The sequence below is a fragment of the Rhinopithecus roxellana genome, chromosome 20 (genome assembly GCF_007565055.1).
Source record: "Rhinopithecus roxellana isolate Shanxi Qingling chromosome 20, ASM756505v1, whole genome shotgun sequence".
Classification (NCBI taxonomy): Eukaryota; Metazoa; Chordata; class Mammalia; order Primates; family Cercopithecidae; genus Rhinopithecus; species Rhinopithecus roxellana.
Genome location: NC_044568.1, coordinates 46,696,179 through 46,719,988, shown reverse-complemented (window position 1 = coordinate 46,719,988; position 23,810 = coordinate 46,696,179). Strand labels below are relative to the sequence as shown.

General features: G+C 41.5%; 1 protein-coding gene across 1 annotated transcript in view; it reads right to left on the bottom strand.

Annotated features, from left to right (window-relative positions):
* The window catches only part of ACSM2B (acyl-CoA synthetase medium chain family member 2B), a 36,789-nt gene that overhangs the window by 2,271 nt on the left and 10,708 nt on the right, over nucleotides 1-23,810 (bottom strand). Inside the window, exons 3-13 of the mRNA XM_010388563.2 lie at nucleotides 21,118-21,328; nucleotides 17,086-17,293; nucleotides 15,280-15,423; nucleotides 13,637-13,790; nucleotides 9,894-9,973; nucleotides 9,562-9,685; nucleotides 7,896-7,976; nucleotides 6,673-6,774; nucleotides 4,693-4,820; nucleotides 4,472-4,571; nucleotides 2,234-2,353 (exon numbers count right to left, since the gene is read on the bottom strand). Of these exons, the coding sequence (XP_010386865.2) occupies nucleotides 2,234-2,353; nucleotides 4,472-4,571; nucleotides 4,693-4,820; nucleotides 6,673-6,774; nucleotides 7,896-7,976; nucleotides 9,562-9,685; nucleotides 9,894-9,973; nucleotides 13,637-13,790; nucleotides 15,280-15,423; nucleotides 17,086-17,293; nucleotides 21,118-21,328 (1,452 nt within the window). The remainder of the gene's footprint in view (nucleotides 1-2,233; nucleotides 2,354-4,471; nucleotides 4,572-4,692; nucleotides 4,821-6,672; nucleotides 6,775-7,895; nucleotides 7,977-9,561; nucleotides 9,686-9,893; nucleotides 9,974-13,636; nucleotides 13,791-15,279; nucleotides 15,424-17,085; nucleotides 17,294-21,117; nucleotides 21,329-23,810) is intronic.

Genomic DNA, 23,810 nt, shown 5'->3' with positions numbered 1-23,810 from the left:
TAGTTGGTGGAAGGAGGGGGAAGGTGGAAATAACCTGTTGCCTTGAGAATTCTAGAGGAGATACTTGTGGAAAGAGACACATCTAGTGAGATATTTGAGTAAGACACTGCACACTGTGTGATAGGACTCCTTGACTCAGCCTTCTACAATATTCAGTTATACTTAAACGTTCATAATAATTTTGGTGTGCCTGGATTTCTAACCTCCTTTGTAAATACTTATGAAATGCTTATTATGTGCTAGTCACTCTTCTAAGTGATGCCTTCTTAAATGAACTCATCCTTAACAACCTGTGAAGGGGTAACAGCATAATTTTCATTTTGCAAATAAGGAAACTGAGGAACACAGAGGTTATTGAGTAAGTGGTGGAGGTGAATGTTGAACCCAACAGTCTGATTCCTGAGACTGTGCTGTGTTGCCTCACTCTCAGAGGCTGCAAGTTCACCTAGTGGACTCTGATATGCAGCTGAGATCCCCCTCCAGGGACAAAGAACTCCCACCCCACTGCCAGACCCCTGTGGGAATTGCCTCAGCCAAAGACAGCTGTCTTGTCCAAGGTCACACTCCTTCCCAGGGCAGCCTACATCCATACTTGATCCACCTGTGACTGTAAAGACCCCCTTCCCTTCCTCACCTTGCCTTAGGACAACACTGAAAGGTTATGCTAGCTTCAGAACTCCCATGGGATTGGCTGGGGTTCCCATTGAGACTAAGTCACAGTGCAACTTCACCCTCTGCTCAATCCTGCTCCTTTCTTTCCCTTTCTTTCCCTTCCCCCAGGGGTTGATTCCAAAACACTCCCTAATAAGCCTCTTGCATGTTAACCTCTTTCCCCAGTGCCTGCTTCTCAGAAGACCTATGACAATTAGTCTGTGCTGAGGAAAGGCAGGTGGCATCTGGGCTACAAAAGAATCTAAGGAACTCTAAGCTCAGCATGTTGCTCTCATCTTCTACCCTAGACTCAATTTTCTTTCTTTCTCTGGGACAAGCTCCTATCTGGGACCCAAATCCAATAACTGGGTTTTCCTGCCATGTCAAGCTCCATGCCTCAGTTCTCTGTCCCAGAATGAAAGAAGCTGAAAACTATGCTTTTGTCTTTTCTCATAAGAACACTTCCATTTTCCTATGGGGAGTCTCCCCTCCGTCTCAGTCCATGTCATGGAGTAGGGCAGCTCTCTCTCCCCCATCCCCCTGCATTTTCTCTGAGGATGACATGGAACTGGCTATCAGTGTGGCATTGGCCTGGCTACAGGGATTCATTTAATAATGGGCACATGGCCCAGTTGGTCCAGTGAGAGTCAACCCAGAGACTTTTGTTGAGGCCTTTAGAGAAAAATATGCTCATTTTCTACTGGAGTTTTCTAAGCTGCTGAGAATATATGTTTGGAGCTGATGGGGCCACAAAGAAAAAGTATTCCAAGAAATCAAGCCATTACAAAGGAAGGAGAGTCAAAGGGTGAAAGAGATACACCTGACCACATCCTAGGAATGCCTGAGACCAGCCATAATGAAAACTTTCCCCACCCCTGGACTTTTCAATTGCATGAGCAATAAATCTCAAGCTAGATTTCTGTCACTTGCAACTGAGCATTGCACAACCCTGAATACTATAGCAAGAACCCAGTGCAGAGAATGGGAATACAGGTAAGATGCTGGCTAGAACTTATTCCCTTGACAGCATTTGGCTTTTAATTCAGAGTGAGTCAAAAGCTGAGGTCATTTTTCAGGCATCAAGATAGTTGCTAGATTGTCTTCCTGGGCTTTCTTGATCATAGTCAGAAAGACATGTTTTTTTTTTTTTTTTTTTTTTTTTTTTTTTTTTTTTTTTTTTTTTTTTTTTGAGACAGAGTCTCACTCTGTCACCCAGGCTAGAGTGCAATGGCACAATCTTGGCTCACTGTAACCTCCACCTCCCAGATTCAAGCGATTCTCGTGCCTCAGCCTCCTGAGTAGCTGGGATTATAGGCGCATGCTACTACTCCTGGCTAATTTTTGTATTTTGAGTAGAGACGGGGTTTCACCATGTTGGCCAGGCTGGTCTTGAACTACTGACCTCAAGTGATCCACCTGCCTCAGCCTCCCCAAGTGCTGGGATTACAGGCGTGAGCCACCGCACCTGGCCCAGGAAGACTTTTTAAAATTAGAGGGCTATCCTCCTCCTGAAGAAGGTAAATATAACAGGAAAACAATCTATTTCTCAAGTTTGAGTGACTTGGGATCTCAAAGGCCTTACCTTTCTTGGGTACTTGTACGGGGCTGTCACTGACTTCACATGCTGCTGCAGCTCCTTGGTGAGCTGTTCTGGGTCATGGGACAGGAACTGTGAGGCCAGGACCACAAGTGCTTTCACCACCTGCAAAAAAGATGAAAGCCAAGAGAGAAGGGATTAGAGTGTGTAGTCATCTCCTGGAATAATGTGAAATTGGCATTAAGACTTCCATCACCCTTGTATCTCCTCATTTGCATCCCCAGTGATCCAGGTCAAGGGAAAGGGAGAAACTGGGGACAAGAATGAGGTTCCAGCTGTCTCTGAAGTTGTTTATTGGAGGAGCAGGTGGACAATAGATTGAGACCAGGCTCGCCTCACACTCCAAGGACAATAGAGACAGATGAGGAGAAAGAAGATACAGGGGGAGAAAAGAGAAAAATAGACTGAAAACCATAACCCTAAACAATGTGTTAACTTCTCCAAACTTCAGTGTTCCCACCTATAAAATGGGGATAAAACTGCCGTATTTAACTTATGGTAAATAAAATGAAATCATGTACAGCAGGGCTGGCTCAGAGCTGGACACACAGGGTTTTCTCAGCAGAGGATCCCCCTTTGGCCTCACTGCTCAGTGGTTCCCATAATTTTCTGTGCGATGTGTTCTGTACCTACCGGAGGTATGATAGTGCCAGGCTTATACCCTGTGGGAATGTACTAGGACATTGATCCACACATCCCACCTTAATATTTTCCTACACACACATCAAAGTCCACTAGACCCCATCTGAGCCTATTTCTATAACCCTGACTTTATAGGGGTCTTTCTTTTTCCCTTTATTTTCACTGCGAACCCTGTGGCACAGGGGCTCTATCTTTTGGCTCAAATCCCTCCTCTGTTCTTCTGGTTAGGAATCAGAGTCTGATTCAAACACAAAACAGCAGGATAGAATTCTTCCAGTCTCATCAAAATAGACATTACATAGTACTTACTATGTGCTAGGCCTTGTTCCAAGCACTTCAGTTTTTTTTTTTTTTTTTTTTTTTTTTTTTTTTTGAGACAGCGTCTCACTCTGTCGCCCAGGCTGGAGTGCAATGGCGCGATCTGAGCTCACTGCAAGCTCCGCCTCCCGGGTTCATGCTATTCTCCTGCCTCAGCCTCCTGAGTAGCTGGGTTTACAGGTGCCTGCCACCGTGCCAGGCTAATTTTTGTATTTTTAGTAGAGACAGGATTTCACCATCTTGACCAGGCTGGTCTTGGACTTTTGACCTCATGATCCATCCGCCTCGGCCTCCCAACCAAGCACTTTACTTTCTAAAAATTTTTATCGATTCATAATATTTGTACATATGTATTGGGTACAAGTGATATTTTGTTACATGCAAATATTGTAATTATCAAATTAGGATACTTAGGGTGTCCATCACCTTGAGTATTTATAATTTGTGTGTGTTGAGAACATTTTAAGTCCTCTCTTCTAGCTATTTTGAAATATACAGTACACGGTTGTTAACTATAGTCACCCTACTCTACTACTGAACATTTGAACTTATTGCTTCCATCTAACTGTATGTTTATACCATTCACCCACCTCTCTTCATCCCCTGCTTCGCCACCCACACACCCTTCTCAGCCTCTGGTATCTGTCACTCTACTCTTTATCTCCATGAGATCAACTATTTTAGCTCTCACTTATGAGTGCAAACGTGATATTTATCTTTCTGTGCCTGGCTTACTTCACTTAACATAATGACCTCCAGTTCTCTCCATGTTGCTACAGATGACATGACTTCATCCTTTTTTAACGCCAAACAGCATTCCATCGTGTATATATACCACATATTATTTATCCATTCATTCATTAGATACTTAGATTTATCCCATATCTTTGTTATTGTGAATAGTACTGCAATTAACATGAGAGTGTAGACATCTTTTTGATATGCTGATTTCTTTTCCTTTGGATAAACACTCAGTAGTGGGATTGCTGGATGATATGGTAGTTCTGTTTAGTTTTTTGAGAAATCACCATACTTTACAAATATTAGCACATTTAACCCTCATAACAATCCCTCATCTTACGAATGGGGAAACTGAGAAACAGAGAGGCCAAGTAGCTTGCCCAAGGTCATATAGCTTGTAAGCGGCAGGGCCAAGATTGGGTCTCAGAGTGTTTAGCCCCACAGTCTCTGTTCTTAAACCATCATACTACACTGCCCTTGTGTTGCTATCTGTTCACCCCCAGACTGCTGCTTCCCCATCACCTCTCCTCGGACGGGGTCTGGGCTGCTGATCACAGCCGTCTCAACCACAGCAGGGTGCTCCATCAGCGCGTTCTCTACCTCTGAGGGTCCAATCCGGTACCTGCAGAAGAACCTGTCCTTCAGAGAAGACTGGACACCCAACCTCTAGGCCATCCCAGAAGTCTGGAACCAGCCAGAGTAAAGACCCAAATTTCCCCTCCCAATCCAGAAACCAAGCTCACCCGCTGGAGTTAATAATATCATCTGCCCGTCCCATAAACTGGAAATACCCATCTTCATCTTTGATTCCCCGGTCTCCAAGGAGCCAAAAGTCCCCTCGAATGTTGGCTGCTGTCTTCTCGGGATTGTCCTGGTGACCACAGAAAGACAGAGTGATTGTGCCTGCAAAGCCTAAATCTCCTACCCTGGGGCTGCCATGAACGGATGTCATAAGTCTTATTAAAACTGCAGGTGTGCAGTGTATAACTTGACCATGGCAGACATGCCCTGAACCAGCCAACCCTAGACTGCAGATAGAACTGGATCTTTCCCATTTATTGAAGTTATTCCACTCAGGGTCTCTCAGCTACTCCTCTAGGTCCAGTCTGATGGATATTATTGATGTATTCGTTCATCCAGGCTTAGGGCATTTTCCCCAATTGTTTCTATCTCCCCTTTCATAGATATCCTAATCTCTGCTCACTCCATGGCACCACTCAAAGCTATCATTTTGATTAGGTACTTTTCTTGGCTTCTGTGTTAAATTTAAAAGTTCTAGGGACATTAGCCAGGAAGCCCCCTGGGACCCTGGCTAATGTGCATGTTTCTACAATGACTGGATCCCTCTATTAAGCTGAGGCACTTGCTTATGAGTAACGAAAAGGCTTGAGTTTTTTCCCTTGTCAGGGCATCTTCCTATATGACTCTGGTATGGGGGCATGGGCTCCAGACTGGAGATTCAGTTACTGGATGATATGGTGGCATAAAGAATTCTTAGCCTCACTCCGTCATTGGGAATAGAGGGATGCTAATGATCAGAGACACCAAGAGGCTGTCTGAAGCTAAACAGCCATCACAGAAGGTAGAATTGAGACCAGAAGCCACTGGCCACAGGCTTGACTTTCTCATGGCCATCACGGAGCCTCTGTGTCTGTTTCCTTTTCTGTCAAATGGGGAGAAGCCCATGACTTAGTACCTCACTGGCATTTGAGAATAGAGTGGGACTGCACACAGGAAATGCTTGGAGAAGGGAACAGTGTAGCTCTGCCCTGATCTCTGAGGCTCAGTTTTCCTCATCTGTAAAATAGGAATAACCATTCGCATCTACAACAATTATTTTGTTGAACACACTCACAACACAAAACTTACAGATGAGGAAACTGAGACATGACAGATAAGTAACTTGCCTAAGATCACTCAGTACATAGTAGAGCAGGGTTTTGAACTAGAGCAAACTGAGTCCAAAAACTTTATAGGGTGGCTGGGAGGATTAAACGAGTTTAAAGTTTAAATGAGTTTAAAGTTTACAGATTAAATGTGTTTATAGGACAATGCTTGCCTCATGGTATGCATTCAATAAGTGGTGGAAACTACTATTATTTGATTTATTATTTATTTATTTTATTAATGAATTATCTCAGGGATCAGAAGGCATGCCCTTGGGATCTTCTCTGTCCAGTTTCTAATGGTTGTGAGCTTCAGCAAGTCTTGTAATCTCTGGCTCCAACATCCTCACCTGTCAAGTGAGGTGGCCAGATTCAGGGATTATCTGTCTTTACCTTCCCAAGATCTGAAGATAGGGATTCTTCCAGCTGGATGGCAAAGTCTCAATGTAAAGTGCCTGGCAGGCTCTAAAGAAGATCAATGGCATAGAGCATGGGGATGATACCTATAGGAGGGGGCAAGGCCCTTGGGGGAATGGTGCTGTGTATAGTTCAGGGTCAATAATATTTTGGGCATGAAACAGAGAGTTCTTGAGAAGTCTGAGGGCTAATTGAAGAAAAATAAGTCTTCCAATGAGGTCACAGTGATAGGCTGAGGAAGGCAAGGCTGAATAGACAGTCTTTTCTTCCACTAGCAAAGCATACATTCTTGAAAACTGGACACTCTTTGTCTTCACATCTAATGCCTCTTGGAAGTTTCAGAACATTTGGCTTCCCTCACCCCATTTAGTGCTCCCCACCCTCATTGAGGAACAGAGGAGGAGGAGCACAGTTTCTCACCACATAGCCAGAGAAGATGCCTATAGGCTTGATGGGTTTGACCCTGACGCCAATGTCTCCTTCTGTGCCAGGGGGCAGGACGTTGCCCTTATCATCTATGACCTGGAGAAAGAAGCAGGTTGGAAGAATGATGCACAGAGCAGGAGATGGCTTCAATGGCAGCATGAGATTACTGAGTTGGTCAAATGAAAGACCCTCTTGCTCTAGTGGAGACTGAAAACAACAACCAGAAACCAAGGGAACCCAAGAGTCTTAAACTCAGATCTCTGATCCATCTACCTGGAATAGTTTAGGTGAATCCTTTTATTGAGACTGGCCCAGATGAGCCTGGGGAGATGCTTTTGGCTTTAGGAGCTCAGATAAAATAATAGCCTCCCCTTATCTTTGAGACCTACCTCACCTGTGGACTTAGAAATCAGGCAGATCAAAACTCACATTTACTCTGCTACCTTACTAGCTGACTTTGAACTACTTAAACTCTGTGCTTCAGTGCTTTCACCCATAAAATGGATACTGACAGCTTATTGCACAGGATTTTTATAGGAATGAATTAAGATACTAAGAAAGGGGCTTAGCAAATGGTTATAGTGAATATCATGGCAAGTAACTGGATATGACACTGAATAGAGTCTAAGTTACACTTTAGATATACAAAACTATACACATAACACAGATACACAAACACAAATTCTAATTCTCAAAAAACAATAAAACTTTAGCTACAACACATTCATTGTAGTGTATTTTTACTAGTGAAAACTGGGACATCATCCCTTGATCCAATAAAAGGCATAAACAGCGGTGGATACCCACTATTTACTACTATATCATCACTAAAAATCATGCTGCAGGTTGGCATTAATTGAACTGAAAAGATCATTACCTAAATTGTTAAATGATAAAAGCAAGTTACAAAATGTTATGTCAAGATTCACCCCTAGTTTTGTTTTGAAAGCATATATACTTGCGTACTGTCTAGCTAATTTGCTAGATATTCAAAGTGGGTCCTTCTGGATGGTAACAATATAAATCATTTCCCCTTTTCCTCCTTCCTTCCCTCACTCTCTCCTTCCCCCTAACCTCCCTCCCTCCCTCCCTTTTTCCTTATATTATCTTAATATCAGTACTTTCTATTATTTTGACTCAGTAAACAATGGAATACATAAATTACTGAAAATCAGTGTTTCCCCTAACTTCCTCCCTCCTTAGTGTCCCGAGCAAACCTGTACATCATAATGGCGGGCAGCTATTCCCATGTATCCTGGTTTGATTTTCATTGTCTTGGAAACTATGCAAGTTAATCCCTGTGGAAAGAAGCAGACAGATCAGCAAACCTCGGGAGGAGGTACAAGGTCATACAAAAAGAAAAAGTTTCTGTAGAGCAGGTCCTGAACTTGGCCTACACTTGGGGGCTCGTCCCGCTCCTCATTCCCTGGCTGTCTCCCCATTACTGGAACCACAATCCTAGGGGCTTTGCCAAATTGTTTGTTCAGTAAGAAGTCCAACTACCACTCCCCAGGAAGAGGACCTAACAGTCACATTATAATCTCTTTTAGGGGGAGCCACATTTTTATATGACACTATGGATACTCAAAGTCCTTTCAAACTATATGGAATCACCAATATGCAATTTATAAGGCCTGAAATATACTGACTTTTGTTTTTATTTTGAATTTTCATGGGTATATAGGTGTATGTATTTATGGGATATATGAAATGCTTTGATACAGGCATGCAATTTAAAATAATCACATCATGAAGAATGAGGTATCCATTTCCTCAAGCAGTAGAATATACTTTTAAAATTATCTCCCACGACAGCACCAGTTCTGCTTGAACCCTGAAATGAACGTTCCCAACAGAATAAGAGATGAGTGGTGGATGCCTCACTGACAGAGACACAGATTGTCATTTTCTCAGATGTAGCCTGGACGCCAGATATCACAGTGATCCATCTTTTCCCACCACCCACTGTGCTGAAAAGGGCAAGTTGATCAACCCACCTCAGAAGAGAGGCTGCTGAGTGATTAAGATCATGGGAGTCAGAGTGTCCTTGTAAGCATATCCTAAACATGTCCTCCTCTGAATGGTTGGAGGCCCCTGCCAGGGTATGCTTGCCACAACTCCATTGTCCTTATTCATATTTGCAGAACTCTTCCTGGCTCTTTCATACCACAGAGCTGCCATCAACCCTCTGTAGAAGTTCTTCCAACGGTACTCATTAGCCAAAGAAGGATGCAGGGTAAGAGAGCGGAGAGGAAAAGGCAAGAAGTGCTGAGAGTTACAAGTAAGAGGCACTGGAAAAAGGAGAGAAAGAGTTGAGGGAAAGTAGTCCCCATGTAGTTTGGATAAGTAAAACAGTATAGAGTAGCATAAATTTATATTGTGCACATGAGACCTCAAGAGTTCCAAGAAGATATCTCAGGAAGTACAGTGAAGCCATGGTGGGTTCTTCTTCCCATTCCTCACTTCAGTCTAAGCAGCTTTGTACAGTGCTTGACATGTTTGATAAACTCTGGTCTCTGCTAAAATGTTTCCCTATCACAGAGGACCTTTCTGACTACCATATCTGATTTACCAACTTCTCACCCCATCTCATCTACTTTACTTTTTCCATCGCATTTCTCACCACCTGCCGTGCTAGATAGTTCTTACTTTATTGTCTCTCTCCCCAAATCTCACTGGAATGTAATCTCTCAGAAAACAGGAGCTTTGCCTGTTTTGTTCTGTGCTGAATTTTCAATCCCCAGTACCTGTCCCTTCATGGAGGCTCAATAAATATTTCTCAAATAAATGAATGATAAATGGTGGCTAACATTTTTCAGTCTCAAAGAGACTTTTGAAGCCCAAAAAGTGCATCCAGCCCATGGTTCCCCTGGGAGCAGATACCGTTTCTGTCTGGCCATAGAATTCTCTGATGTCCAGTCCAGTCTGGGCCCTCCAGTTCTCCAGAGTTTCTGGAAGAAGGGACTCCCCTCCAGTGAGGCAGTTCTGTAGATGGGGGAACTTGTAACTGAAGAAGAGAAATAACAGTTTCCCCTCAGCCTCCCTGGAACCAAAGTCCACCCAGGCCTAGACCTGGTTTCTGGGTGCTTTGATGATGCAAATGGCTTCATGGGGTTATCTGTGTGCAAGAGATTCAGATAGATAGGCATGCATGTATGTGAGGGAGTCAGGGGGATGGGGCCAGACTCTCTTACCAATCCTCAAAGCCCCATCACCTGGAAAGATCCTGCTGTAGCAACATCCGGTAAACAAGGGGCGCACCAATCATGTTCTTGATTGGGTAGCTGGAGAGCGTCTGGAAGAAGAGAACCAGGTGAGACATTGGTCACCAGGTCAGATGCCAACTTATGGCTATGCACAGTGGTTACAGTTGTGAGCTATGGAGTTGTAGAGGTCTGGATTAAAATGCTAGCTTGTTTACTATGTCTATTTCAGGTCAAATGAGCCCCACAATTCTTATGCACCCTGAAAACACAAATAACAGGGAAATGAATACATATTATGGTAGTGAAAAAGTCTAAGACTATTTTGAAACCTTTTTGTCAAATCCTGGATGTTTGTTCCTGCCAGTTTAAGACTTGCCCTCATTAACACAACCCTAGGAGTATATCACCCCCTAGCAACTAAGGGAAGATCAGCTGCCTGAGCACAGCAGCTGTCTTGGTTAAGTCCCTTAACCTTCTGTAGCCAACTTTATAATAGTTTATTTCCAACCCTTATTTTCACAAAAATATTTTTGGGATATATTTTAGCTATAAAAGGTCTTTGAAAAGCTAAAGACGTTAGACATTTATATCTATAGACATTTCAAAACGAGTGCTACAAAAAGACCTAGTACTGAATACTTGCCTTGTCCTGTGTTATCTCATTTAATTTTCACAATAACCTCATAGAGTGTGTACTATCATCCTCATGATTCAGAGGGGAAACCCATGATGTACAAGGTTAAGTAGCTGCTCCAAGGTCACCTAGTCAGCAAGTAGTGGGATCATTATTTGCAGCATGTATTCCTGTCATATAATACCATCTCCATCCCATGCTTTTCTTTATGCAGAATGTAATAGAGTACTGTCTTAGTCTGTTTTCTGTTGCTATAACTGAGTACCCAAGACTGAGTAATTTATGAAGAAAAGAAAGTTATTTCTTGCAATTCTAGGGGCTGGAGAGTCCAAGGTCAAGAAGCTGCATCTGGTGAGAGCCTTCTTGCTGATGGGGACTCAGGGCATCACATGGCAAAGGGGCTCATGAGACAGAGCAAAACTGGCTTTTTATATAACAGACCTACTCTTCAAAACTAACCCACTAACATGATAACCCGTTAATCTATTAATCCCTCATGAGACCCAATCATCTCTTAAAGGCCCTACCTCTTAATACTGTGCCACTGGGGATTGAGTTTGTTGATAAAAGGAGCCAAACTCTGTAAAATATTTGAAGAGATTTATTCTGAGCCAAACATGAGTGACCATGGCTGTGACACAGCCCTCAGGAGGTCCTGAGAACACGTGCCCAAGGTGGTCAGGGTGCACCTTGGTTTTATACATTTTAGGGAGACATGAGACTTCAATCAAGCACATTTAAAAAATACATTGGTTTGGCCCAGAAGGGTGGGACAACTTGAAGCGGGGTCTTCCAGCTTATAGGTAGATTTAAATTTTTTCTGATTGACAATTGGTTGAGTTTATCTAAAGACCTGGGATCAATAGAAAGGAATGCCTTGGTTAAAATAAAAATTACGGAGACCCAAGTTCTTATTTGCAGAGGAAGCTTTTAGGTACTGGCACTAGGCGTTAGAGAGAATAGGTTGTAAAATGGGTTTTTTTTTTTTTTTTTTAATCAGACTTAAAGTCTGTATTGATGTTAATACCAGAGAGGTATAATGAGGCGTGTCCCACTCTCACTTCCTGTCATGGCCTGAAACAGTCTCTCAGGTTAAATTTTTAAAAGAGCCCTGGCTGAGGAGGAAGGTCATGCAGATGGTTGGGGGTGGTGGGACCTTAGGATTTTATTTTTGGTTTACAAGTTTCATCATGAGTTTTAAAGGGCACAAATATTCAAACCATGGCAATGGTTTAAGCAAAATGTCTAGAAAAAATGACAAATGTGAATATCATACAATCATTTCCTTCAGATGCTCTTGGTAAACAGATATAAGCTATGAAAATGATGGCACATTCCTTATTGCTTTGCCTTACTAGAAGCTCAACTTGCAACTACATACTCATTTGCTCTATTTCTCCTTAATTTCCTTAGTCTTTCCCCCCTACACCTCCAACTTACATTTTCCTAATGGACTTTATAATTTTGCTTCTGTTTTCTTTTTTTTTTTTTTTTTGGTGATGAAACTTAATAAGAGCCAGTTCAAATCCTTTTGGGAAGGACACAGAGTAAGAATTTCTTTAAAATAGAGAATGACAGTATCATTTGAAGATAATTTCCTAAGAAAATTCAGACCACACCTGACTTTTTGACTTTTGAAGATGTCATCTATGCCTTAGCTTGAATCTTTGTTGCAGCCAAATAGATGTCTGGATGGGCCATCAGAGATCTGGGGGCATGGCAGGGAAATAACCCAATCCCTCTATCATAGAGTCCAACATAGGGTGTATCTTTGTAAGCAAAGTGAGGTCATTTTTATTGCTTTGTTGCTACAGGATAATGCATAGCTGCAGTTTGTGGGTCTTACCTAATGGCTGTACCATCAAGTTCTATAGGAAAAAATTCCATTTATTCTTCTGAGTTGCTTCTAGAAAATCATCTTAAATTGGAAATAACCCAATGTTCATTAACAATAGGATGGGAGAAATTTTTGATAGATTCACAGAATGGAATACTACGCAGCCAGTTAAAGAACAAACATCTGGTACACGCAATACGTGGACTAATCTCACAGAGAATATTTTGAGTAAAAGAAGCCAAATGCAAAAGATTATATATAATGTGGTTCCATTTACATGAAATGCAAGAAGAGATAAAATTAATCTATGGTGATAGAGATCAAACGAATGATTAAGTTATGGGGTGTAGACACTGTCAGAGAAGGCGTACGAACACCTGCAGTGGTAGGAATGTTTCATGTCTTGATCTAGTGGTGTTTACATGGGTGTCTGATATTAAAGCTCCAACTCTCAACTTGATGGTATTTGGAGGCGGGGCTTTTAGGGGTAATTATACAAGGTAATGAAACAGGTGCCCCAATGGTAGCATGAATGTCTTTATTTTTAAAAAGGAAGAGATACCAGCACTGTCTTTCTCAACCATGTGAGAAGAGAGCAATAAGGCAGCCATAACAAGCCAGAAAGAGGGCCTCCCCAGGAATCCAATTATGCTGGCACCCTGATCTCAGACTTACAGCCTCCAGAGCTATCATAAGTAAATATCTGTTATTTAAGCCACCTAGACTATGGTATTTTATTATAGTAGCCCAAGCTGACTGAGACAGTATCTTAACATAGGTAAATTATTTTCAAACTGTACACTTAGGATAGTGGCACTCTATGTACTTTACCTTCAGTTTGTATTTTATGCTGCAAATAAAAAAGGAAATGAAATGTGCGCGCGCGCGCACGCGCACACACACACACACGCACACACACACACACGAGGGAGATGGCATCCTCTCCAATACTCCAGCTTTCCCTTTTACATGTGGTTCATCAGCATCTATCTGATAGGTGACACCAGCAGACGAGCCCATTGCAGTTGTTGAGTGAACAAATGACCTACAATGTCTTTCTCCTGAACATACTGCTTTCATCTATATATGTGTCTGTTCTCCTTCCCCAGAACATGAGCTCCACGAGGTCAGCGATCATTTCCATCTTGCTTACTGAACACTGTTCACCACATGGCAGGGGTTTAGCAAAAATTAAATAAGTTGAAACAAACTACAACAAATTGAAGTGTGCAAACCTCGGGCTCACTCTGAATAACTGGTGCAAACAGGATCCTCTCTTACCTTTAGAATAATCAGTGGGTCAAATGTTGGCAAGAGATGAACAAATGTGCATGCTCCTAATGCCCAAGTTTCCAAAAGTGAGGTTATAATGTTCAGTATCCAACCTGTGTCTGATATGGTCCACATCACATCAGAGCCTTGCAGGCCTGTCCAACTGAAAACACAGACAAAACACATGTACATATAGGTGGGTGCATGCTGACCTTAGGATGTGTGGGACACTAAGGTGTAGGGGAGGAAAGAGAGGTGTGTGCGCAGAGGTGTGTGTGTATCTGCCTGCAGGTTTATAGGCATATGTCTAAGTATAAGTAGGAAGGGGGAAGAAAAGTTGTTCTATCCACACATCCTGCATCAACAGGAGATGAATATTCAGAAGGTGGGACCCCAGTTGACATGACTTAATATATAATTGGGTCTCATTCTCATTTTACCTCCAAAACTTAGTACAGTTTGTGGCATGCATGTGGTAACCACCCAGGAAAATTTTACTAACACAAGGCATCTGCATGACAAATATTCTGACAGATGCCTTGTCAAGTTCAAGTTTGGCTGAATAGAACTTTGCTTCTCTTTTCTTCAAGTACTGCAAATTGCCCGTACAGCTGATGGTCTTGCACTAAGTAAACTTGTCAGTTTTCTCTCTTCATGGAAGAATAAAAGATTTAGACCTTTCTTAAAGCAAGAATGATTTAGGCTAGACATGAACAACTTCCTTGTGACTGGGAACTGCCATAGTGTATCTTCTTTCCTGAAGATGATTAATGCTTTCAGCTCTGTAGGGAAATTAGGTCATAGTATAAGACTTCTCTAAGTCTCACTTTATATCTGTGAAAAATGAGATCACTACCAAATTTTTTTGGGGAAGGGGAATTTCATATTTTAGTTACATTTAAGTAATTTATCCCCTAACTTTTAGAAACTGCGTTTTACTGCAGCTCTTCTATTGTATAATTTTTATTAACTTATTTAATTTGCTGTCATTATGGTCTCATAGATGGAACATTTACACTTTCCATTTTTTGCATTATTATATTTTCCCATTCTAATAATAAAATTAACATGGAAGGAGGGATCTACTAAAAAAATTCTGATGATTTGTAGATATCATTGTGTGAAGACCTTGGCACAGTGTTTCATGATTCCACAAATGGGATTAATGTAGCAGTGGGAAAAAAAAAAGCCCAACTATGAGGTCTGTGACCCAGAAATCCTGAGATCTTTGTTTGCAAATTTATCCAATTATATCTTCCACTTCAATGAATTTGCAAAGTAATTTGCCACTGACAAAAACTGCCCTCTTGGAACGTGGACAGTATCAAAGCAAATTGCCAGCACCCCAAACAACAACATAGAGATCAGTCTGGGGAAATGCACGTAAGCCTTTTGCTAATTATTCACCCTGCTAGGCACATGGCTCAACACCTGGAAGAAGTTTTGAGACCCTGTGTTATCTAAAATATGTGTCCCATTGGAGATCACTGGATACCCAGCATATGAAGCCATGTCCTCTTTAGCTTTCCTTCTGAATTTTCTTTCTCAGAACCACAAGGTGGTAGCCCAGCCCAGGAGCACTGAATTTGAACTCAGAAAAGTCTTCATGCCTCGTCATACAATTCTCTGTAGAGAGAAAGAGCTCAGCTTACCCAGCATCTATCTTGGCCTTGAGGCCCAGGCTTGAGTGGGAATGTTCTGCCATCTTGGGAAGACCACTGGTCCCACTAGTGAAGTAGATGGCAACTGGTTCATGGCTTCCAGTCTCCACGCATCGATGAGTGGTGGATGCCTCGCTGACAGAGACAGAGATTGTCATTTTCTCACATCTAGCCTGGACACCAGATATCACAGTGACCCATCTTTTCCCACCACCCACTGTGCTGAAAAAGGCAAGCTGATCGAACCACCTCAGAAGAGAGGCTGATGAGTGATTAATATCATGGGAGTCTGAGTCAATCAGAGTTGGGTTTGAAAACCACTCAAGTTTGGCACTTTGTTATCGATGCAACCCTAAAGTAGTTATTTAACTTCCCTGTGTCTCACTTTATATCTGCAGAAAGTGAGATCAAGTCTAATAGAGTTACTGAGAAAGTTAACTCTACCACCAAAGAAATGAGCAACTTTCTTAGCAAGAACTCAATAAATGCTAATCTAATTGTTGTGAAGAGCCCTGGCATGACACCAAGTGGATGGGAGGTATGGAATTATTATGAGTTTTCCAAGTACTTTCTTGGCACTCTCTTCTATTCCCTGGAAGCACCTACACATCTCTTGGACATCTCCAGTGTCCTGATTTTGAGCCTTTAAAAGCAGGCATTGGCCGGGCATGGTGGCTCACACCTGTAATCCTAGCACTTCGGGAGGCCGAGACAGGCGAATCACAAGGTCAGGAGATCGAGATCATCCTGGCTAACACGGTGAAATCCCATCTGTACTAAAAATACAAAAAATTAGCCGGGCATGGTGGTGGGCGCCTGTAGTCCCAGCTACTCAGGAGACTGAGGCAGGAGAATGGCATGAACCCGGGAGGCGTAGCTTGCAGTGAGCTGAGAGCATGCTACTGCACTCTAGCCTGGGCAACAGAGTGAGAGTCCATCTAAAAAAAAAAAAAAAAAAAAAAAAAAAAAAAAAAAAAAAAAAAAACAGGCATCATGTTATTTATTTCTATGACATCTACCTTAAAGACTATGGCATTAGAAAGGAAAAGCTGAAGTTATCCCTTCAAGTTTCCAATCATATGTGCCCCTAATAGAGGGATTTCAGACATGTGACAGAGAAAATCATTAATCCAGCCAATCATGCTATCAACTTTTGGAAGGACACATGGAGAGACCTCTGTCCTTCATCCACCTCTCTTAGAGATACAGAAGGTGGGAAGAAGAGTCTAGAAACTCGGTGTATCAGCCATCTCTTGGGTTTTCCCTCATGACCTTGGCCTCACCCCTGATTTGAGTCATAGTTCCAGTGAATAGTTCTGGGTGGGTTTCAACCCACTTGGTGTTAACACCATGTTGTTTCCAGTGTGCACCACAAGTGATTCACTTTGTGCCCCATAGTTTCTCTGTTTTACCATAGCATGGAACTCTGAGCCACTCTTCATGCATGAGTGTGCAGCCCAGCGTGTGGAGGCCGTAACATCCCCAGGACAACCCTCAACCTGTGGGGGTCAGATGCTGATGGGTCAATGCTTTTCAGTCCTTTAGAGGACAATCCTGGGAGGCATTATATGTGCTGCTCAGAAGGTCCAGGCAGATCAAGCCCCATTTAGTCTTTGCAATGACTTGAAAAAAAAGAAAACAAAAAACCCTTGCATTAGCTTTTATTTCTTCCCAGCTTCACTATTCCTAGTCCCATGCTCTGCTTCCTGCACCTCCTCAATAAAGCACCTGCACCTAAGTGCTTGGCTCTGTTTCCAGTTTTAGTTAAAACCCAGGCTGAGACACGTAGATACTCACTTTAATAGTTTCTTGAAGTTCAGCCACCCATCCGAGCTTTTCTCAGACACCAGTAACTTAATTCTCAGAGAAGGGCATTTAGATGCCACTGTGTCCACTTCTTGGATGACTTCATCCCCAGCAACAATAGCCTTGGCCTTAGACATCTGCAACCTATACAGTATGTCGGTGGATTTCATCTGGATGGTTCCAGGCATAAAGACGAGACCTAAAGAAGCCAACAGTTTAGAGAATTGGAAAGGATGGTTTTCTTTGTCCGTAGAGAAGCCTGATATAAACATCAAGCAGGGAGAAAGTGTGGAAGGAGAGGATGGGGAAGTAATGACCAATGGAGAGTGTCAACAAAAAAGAGGACTAAGGAATAGGGAGTGAATTTAACCTAGGATTCCCTGCATTGTCAGAGTCTTAAGGGCCCTACTGAGACAAAGAAAAGAAATTGAATTGCTAATATCACACTTTTGACAGTCTAAGACACATACAATTCTCCTCACCCATTCTCACCCCTCAAAAAAAATTTTCTACAGGAGTTTGCTGTATTCAAAACTCTTATATGATAACTAAAGAATCATGAAGAAAGGCACTAGGAATTATCCATGGTCTTGAAACACCAATAGCTCTAGGTCCTGGCTATTTCTTTCAACCCTGGGACACTAAACGCATTTTTCTTAGATGAGAGTACCTGCAGTTTTACATATACATGTACACACAAAGTATAGTTGTATATATGTATTGGGTACAAAGTAGTATTATAATTTTTGAAGACAATGTGAGATGATTAAATTAAGCAAATTAACATATCCATCACCTCAAGTATTTAACATTTTTTTGTGATGAGAATATTAGAAATTTTTGCTCTTAATGATACTGAAATTTATAGTACTCAATTATTAGCTATATTTAGCATGCTGTACAATTTATCTTTAAAAATTAGACTTATTCCTTGCACATAACTGAGGTTTTATACCCCATGATTATCAGCTTCCTAAATTCTTGTTCTTCGTTACTATCTTAATGAGACTCCTTTGATTTTTAAAATCTTCTGTAGAATAACTAGACTTAGGGTCAGGCATGGTGGCTCATGCCTGTAATCCTAGCACTTTGGGAGGCCAAGGAAGGTGAATTATTAGAGGTCAAGAGTTCAAGACCAGCCTGGTCAACTGTGGCGAAACCCCAGCTTTACTAAAAATACAAAAATTATCTGGGCTTGGTGGCACACGCCTGTAATCACAGCTACTCTGGAGGCTGAGGCAGAAGGATTGCTTGAACCTGGGAGGCAAAGGTTGCAGTGAGCCAAAATCGCACCACTGCACTCCAGGCTGGACTACAGAGGGCGACTCCATCAAAAAAAAAAAAAAGAAAGAAAGAAAAGAAAGAAAGAAAAAGAAAGAAAGGAAGAAAGGAAGAAAGAAAAGAAAGAAGAGAAAGAAAAGAAAAACTACACAGGTTTCATTTTTTATGAAGCTTAAACCACATGCTCCTCCTGTTAAATAGCTTTTAATCTTAGCTCACTTTCTTCCCACTCTCAACACTTTGGGATTCTCACTGCACACCTGTAAATATCCTCGAATGTTTCTCTACCACGGTGGTCATATTGAGTCAGACACAGAACAATAGACACAACTTTTCCTCTGGGTTCTCCTTTCCGTCTGGCTATAATTTCAGTATGTCACCTTTCTTTCTGACTTGTTCTCTCTTTCTATGGGCTTCCAAGTTCCTGCAATTGGTTTGGTTGCCTCTGATAGTTTCTAATTCCTGGCTGCATTTATGTCTTTCTCTTTACCCACTCTCATGCTCAGCCCATTGTCCTCAGAATATGGGGTGGTTGGGAATTTTTAGTTGGGGTTAGGCTGTGTGCAAACAGAGGTGGAAAAGGCAGTTTGTGAAGGAGGTTGCTGGAGTTTCTTGAGGTTCTTTTTTATACCACTGTACTTCTCATCCTTTTAATGTAAAAGTTGATGATTCTCAAATTTCTGTCTCCACCTCAGATTTTAGACCCTTAAATTCAACTTGTCATCACTTCTGGAGCATCACATGGACATCCCGGACTCAACATGCCCAAATTGAACTTGTCATCTTTTCCTAACACACCAATATCTCTTTCTATATCTGTGTTCTTCATTCCAGTGAAAAACAGCACCATCCACCCACTTGCTGAAATGTCTGTGACTTCTCTCTCTCTCCCTTGCGTCTTCCTTGAAAAACCCTGTTATTAGTTCCCCTCAATTGCCTGTTAAATCCACTTATCTCCATCTCTACTACCTCGACCAAATTGAAGCCATCACCATTCCTTCACCTCTTATTGGAGATTTCCAATCCCACTACTGCCTTCTTCATCCCATTCCCTATTGAACATCCAGTATGACCATCCAGAGGATGATCATGTCACTCAATGCATCAATGGTTGAGTGTCACTCAATCCATCAATCATTTCCCATTCACCACTGGATAAATGTCTACAACTCTTACCATGGCCCACAAGGCACTGCCAATTTAGCACCCTGGCCACCTTTACATGTTCATTCTATTGCCAGTACTTTCTTTTTATGGCCTGGACTTTAGGCACACAGATATCCTTTTAGATTCTTTTGTAATTTTCAAGCTTCCCTCCCCTGTGACTTTGAAAATGCCTTTGCAAAAATTATGACACTGAGGGAAATCTGACATAGCTGACTTCATCTTGTTTCCAACCCTCACAAGCTATCTGTCTTTGCTCATTCCTGGACATAGTTCAAGCTAACTATGGGAGGAATCCAGCTTTAACTTTAAAATAAAAATGATAATAGCTCCTTCCTGAAGCTAACTACCTCCATGCTTGGAGACTGAAACTGCCTTTGGAAAAATAACAAATTGGTCACAAGGCTAGAATTATAGTTCAGGAGTCATGGAGCCAGAGGTCACAAGATTTGTAACCTCCCCAATTTCTCCTATAGATTACATCACTATGGTAAAACCTAAGAGTGATGTTTGAGGTGTTCTTCAGACCTTGCATTCTGATGGACCCGCTTGTACTACCCAGACCAGTAACTGATACCAAGAAACTAACTCAAGCCAGTTCTGTGATCTCTAAGAAGTTGACTCAATACAAGAAGACAGCTTGAACCCATGTTTTCATCCCCAGCCAAACCTATCAGCATTTCCTATTCCCTAGCCCCCTGCATGCCAAAGCATCCTTGAAAAACTCTGGTCTCTGATTTCCTGGGGAGGGGGATTTGAGAAACATCCTCCATCCTTCAGCTTGGCTGTCTATGCAATTATTAAACTCTTCTCTACTGCAACTCCTACTGTTTTCAGTGTTTGGCTTTTTCTGGGCAGAAATCATCAGATGATTACATCTTCACATATGCTGTTCCCTTTGCTTGGCACAACCCTCTCTATCTCTTGGCAAAATCCTACTCATCCTGCAGATCTCAGCTCAAATATCACTTCCCTGGAGACTTTGTTACTCCTCATATTGGTTAATTCAAGTCTTCTTTTAGACCAGTATTGGCAAACTTTTTCTGCAAAGGGCCAAATAGTAAAGATTTTAGGTTTTATGGATCAGACACTCTCTTGTTCCAACTACTCAAGTTGCCACTATAGTGCAAATGCAGCCACATATAATATGGAAACAGGTGGGCATAGCTGTGTTACAATAAAACTTCATTTACTAAAACAAGCTGTGGGCAGGATTTGGCCTGCAGGTCACAGTCTGCCAAATTTGTTTTTATAGATTTTAATAGAATTCTCATGCCACTTATCATAATTCTGATTAAATACTTCTATGTGCAATTAATAGTTCCAGAGCTTTCTCCAAAGGTCTGTAAGTCCCATGAATATGTAAATTATGTCGTTGTAGTTGTTCACTCTGCATAAGTGCTTGGCACATAGTTTGCTTAAATAAGTGGAAGAAGGGAGATGTCTTTTTTCATATGAGAGAGGACAGCATGCTCCAAGGAGGGGACTTCTTTTGGGAGAGAGAGGTGGCTGCATTTCTCTGCTATCAGTTTTCTTCACAAGGAAGACAGTTCTCTGTCAAGGTAGTCAGTTACCAACCTGCTCGAATGCAGCCCAGGATCACCAGCCACCACTCAGGCACTCGGGGCAGCACCACTGCCACACGGTCCCCACGCTGCAAGCCACAGGCTCCCGAGAGGACGTTGGCTGCCTGCTGGCTGATTTCATTCAATTCTCTGAAATTCCATATCAATTCCTTCCCCTTCCCATTCACCCACCACAGGGCTGGGGTTGGGGGTCGCTTGCCAGCCTGAAGAAAGAGAAGCCCTGTTGATTAGGGGGCACTGGTACACAAGCAGGTAGGATAAATTCCAAGTCTTGGGATTGCCAAGTTGGTGCTTAGTAAGCTTTCTTATCTCAGCACCTCCATAAAGTCTTAAAAAGTATTGAAAACCCTAAAGAGTAGTTATTTATGTGAGTTATATCTATCAATATCTACCATAGTAGATATTGAAACAGAATTTTTATAAACGCATGCTTTCAGAAATAATAGTAATAAACCCATTATATATTAGCATGCATAATTTTTTATAATGATAAAGTATACTTTTCAAAATGAAAAAATAATGAGGAAAGTGGCATTATTTTATTTATGTATTGCATCTATTTATTCTGCAATTTCCTTTAATGTTTTAGGAGAATAACATTGGATCCTCTCATCTGCTTCTGTATTCACTCTGTTGTGAGTACCAACATGTACCTTCTGGAAAATGCTATTGTATACTCATGAAAGAATTAGAATAAAAAGGCAAATATCGCTTTAGGTTTATTTATATATTTATCTCTATTTACTTATTTTTTTAATTTTGTGGTAAAAATACATATAACATAACATTTCCAATTTTAACTATTTTTAAGTGTATGGTTCAGTGGCATTAAGTACATTCTCATTGTTATGCAACAATCACCACCATCCATCTCCAGAACTTTTTCATCATCCAAAATGAAAACTCTGTCCCCATCACACAATCACCCCTCATCCTCTCTCCCCTTCGGCCCTGATAAACACCATTCTACTTTCTGTCTCTATGAATCTGACTATTCTAGATACATGATATTGCTTGAATATTTGTCCTCTCCAAGTCTCATGTTGAAATGCAATCCCCAATGTCAGAGGTGGGGCTTGGTGGGAGGTGATTGGATCATGGGGACAGGTCCCTCATGAATGGCTTAGCACCATTCCCTTGGTGATAAATGAGTTTACATAAGACCTGGTTGTTTGAAAGTGAGTGGCACCTTCTCACTCTCTGTCTTGCTCCTGATCTTGCCCTTTGTTGTGCCTGCTCTTCCTTCATCTTCCACCATGATTGTAAATTTCTTGAGGCCCTCATCAGAAGCAGATGCCAGCACCATGCTTCCTGTACACTGTGCAGAACTTTGGGCCAATTAAATTTCTTTTCTTTATAAATTACCTAGTCTCAGGTAGTCCTTTACAACAACACAAGAACAGTCTGATACAGAAAACTGGTACCAGAAGTGGGATATTGCTATAAAGATACCTGATGATGTAGAAGTAACTCTGGAACTGGTCATGGGAAGAAATTGAAGAGTTTGGAGGGCTTAGAAGAAGACAGAAAGATGAAGAAAAGTTTGGAACATCTTAGACACCGGTTAAATAGTTGTGACCAAAATGCTGATAAAATTATGGACAGTGAAATCCAGGTTGACCAGATTTCAGATGGAAATAAGGAACTTTTAGGGAACTGAAGCAAAGGTCCCCCTTCCTATACTTTAGCAAAGAACTTGTCTGCATTGTATTCATAGCCTAGTGATCTGTGGAAGTTTTAACTTAAGAGCAATGACTTAGGGAATCTGACAGAAGAGATTTTTAAGCAACAAAGCATTCAAGATTTGACCTGAATGTTTGATGAATAGATAAATAATTTTGAATATACATAACAATGGAATATTATTTCAGCCTTAAAAAGGAAGGAAATTCTGACTTATGTTACAACATGGATAAACCTTGAAGACATGCTAAGGGAAATAAGCCAGATACAAAAGAACAAATACTGTATGATTTCATTTATATAAGGTACTATATTAGGCTGTTCTTGCATTGCTATAAAGGAATATCTGACACTAGGTCATTTATAAAGAAAAAAGTTTAATTGGCTCACAGTTATACCGGGCTGTACAGGAAGCATGGTGCTGACATCTGCTTCTGGTGAGGGCCTCAGGAAGATTACAATCATGGAACAAGGTGAACGGGGAGCAGGTGCATCACACGGCAAGATCAGGAGCAAGAGAAAGAGAGCATAGGGAAGTACCACATTTGTTTAAACAACAAGATCTCTCATGAACTCATGCATAGCCAAGGGGATGGTGCTAAGTCATTGGTGTTGGACTTGCCCCTATGATCCATATGCCTTCCACCAGGCCCTACTTCCAACTCTGTGGATTACATTTCAACATGAGATTTGGAGAAAACAAATATCCAAACTATATCACTTTGCTCCTGCCCTTCCAATTCTCGTGTCCTTCTCATATTGAAAAATATAATAAGATATTTTAAAGAGATTTTTTGTCTATTTGTTAATAAGTATTTGGGCTGTTTAACCTTCCAACTACTGTGAATAAAGCTACTGTGAACATGAGTGTACACATATTTCTCAGAGACCCTGATTTTAAGCTTTTTTGGTGTATGCCCAGAGTTGGAATTGCTGAATGGTAATCCTATTTTTTAATTTTTTGAGAAAATGTCATACTGCTTTCCATAATAGCTGTAACAT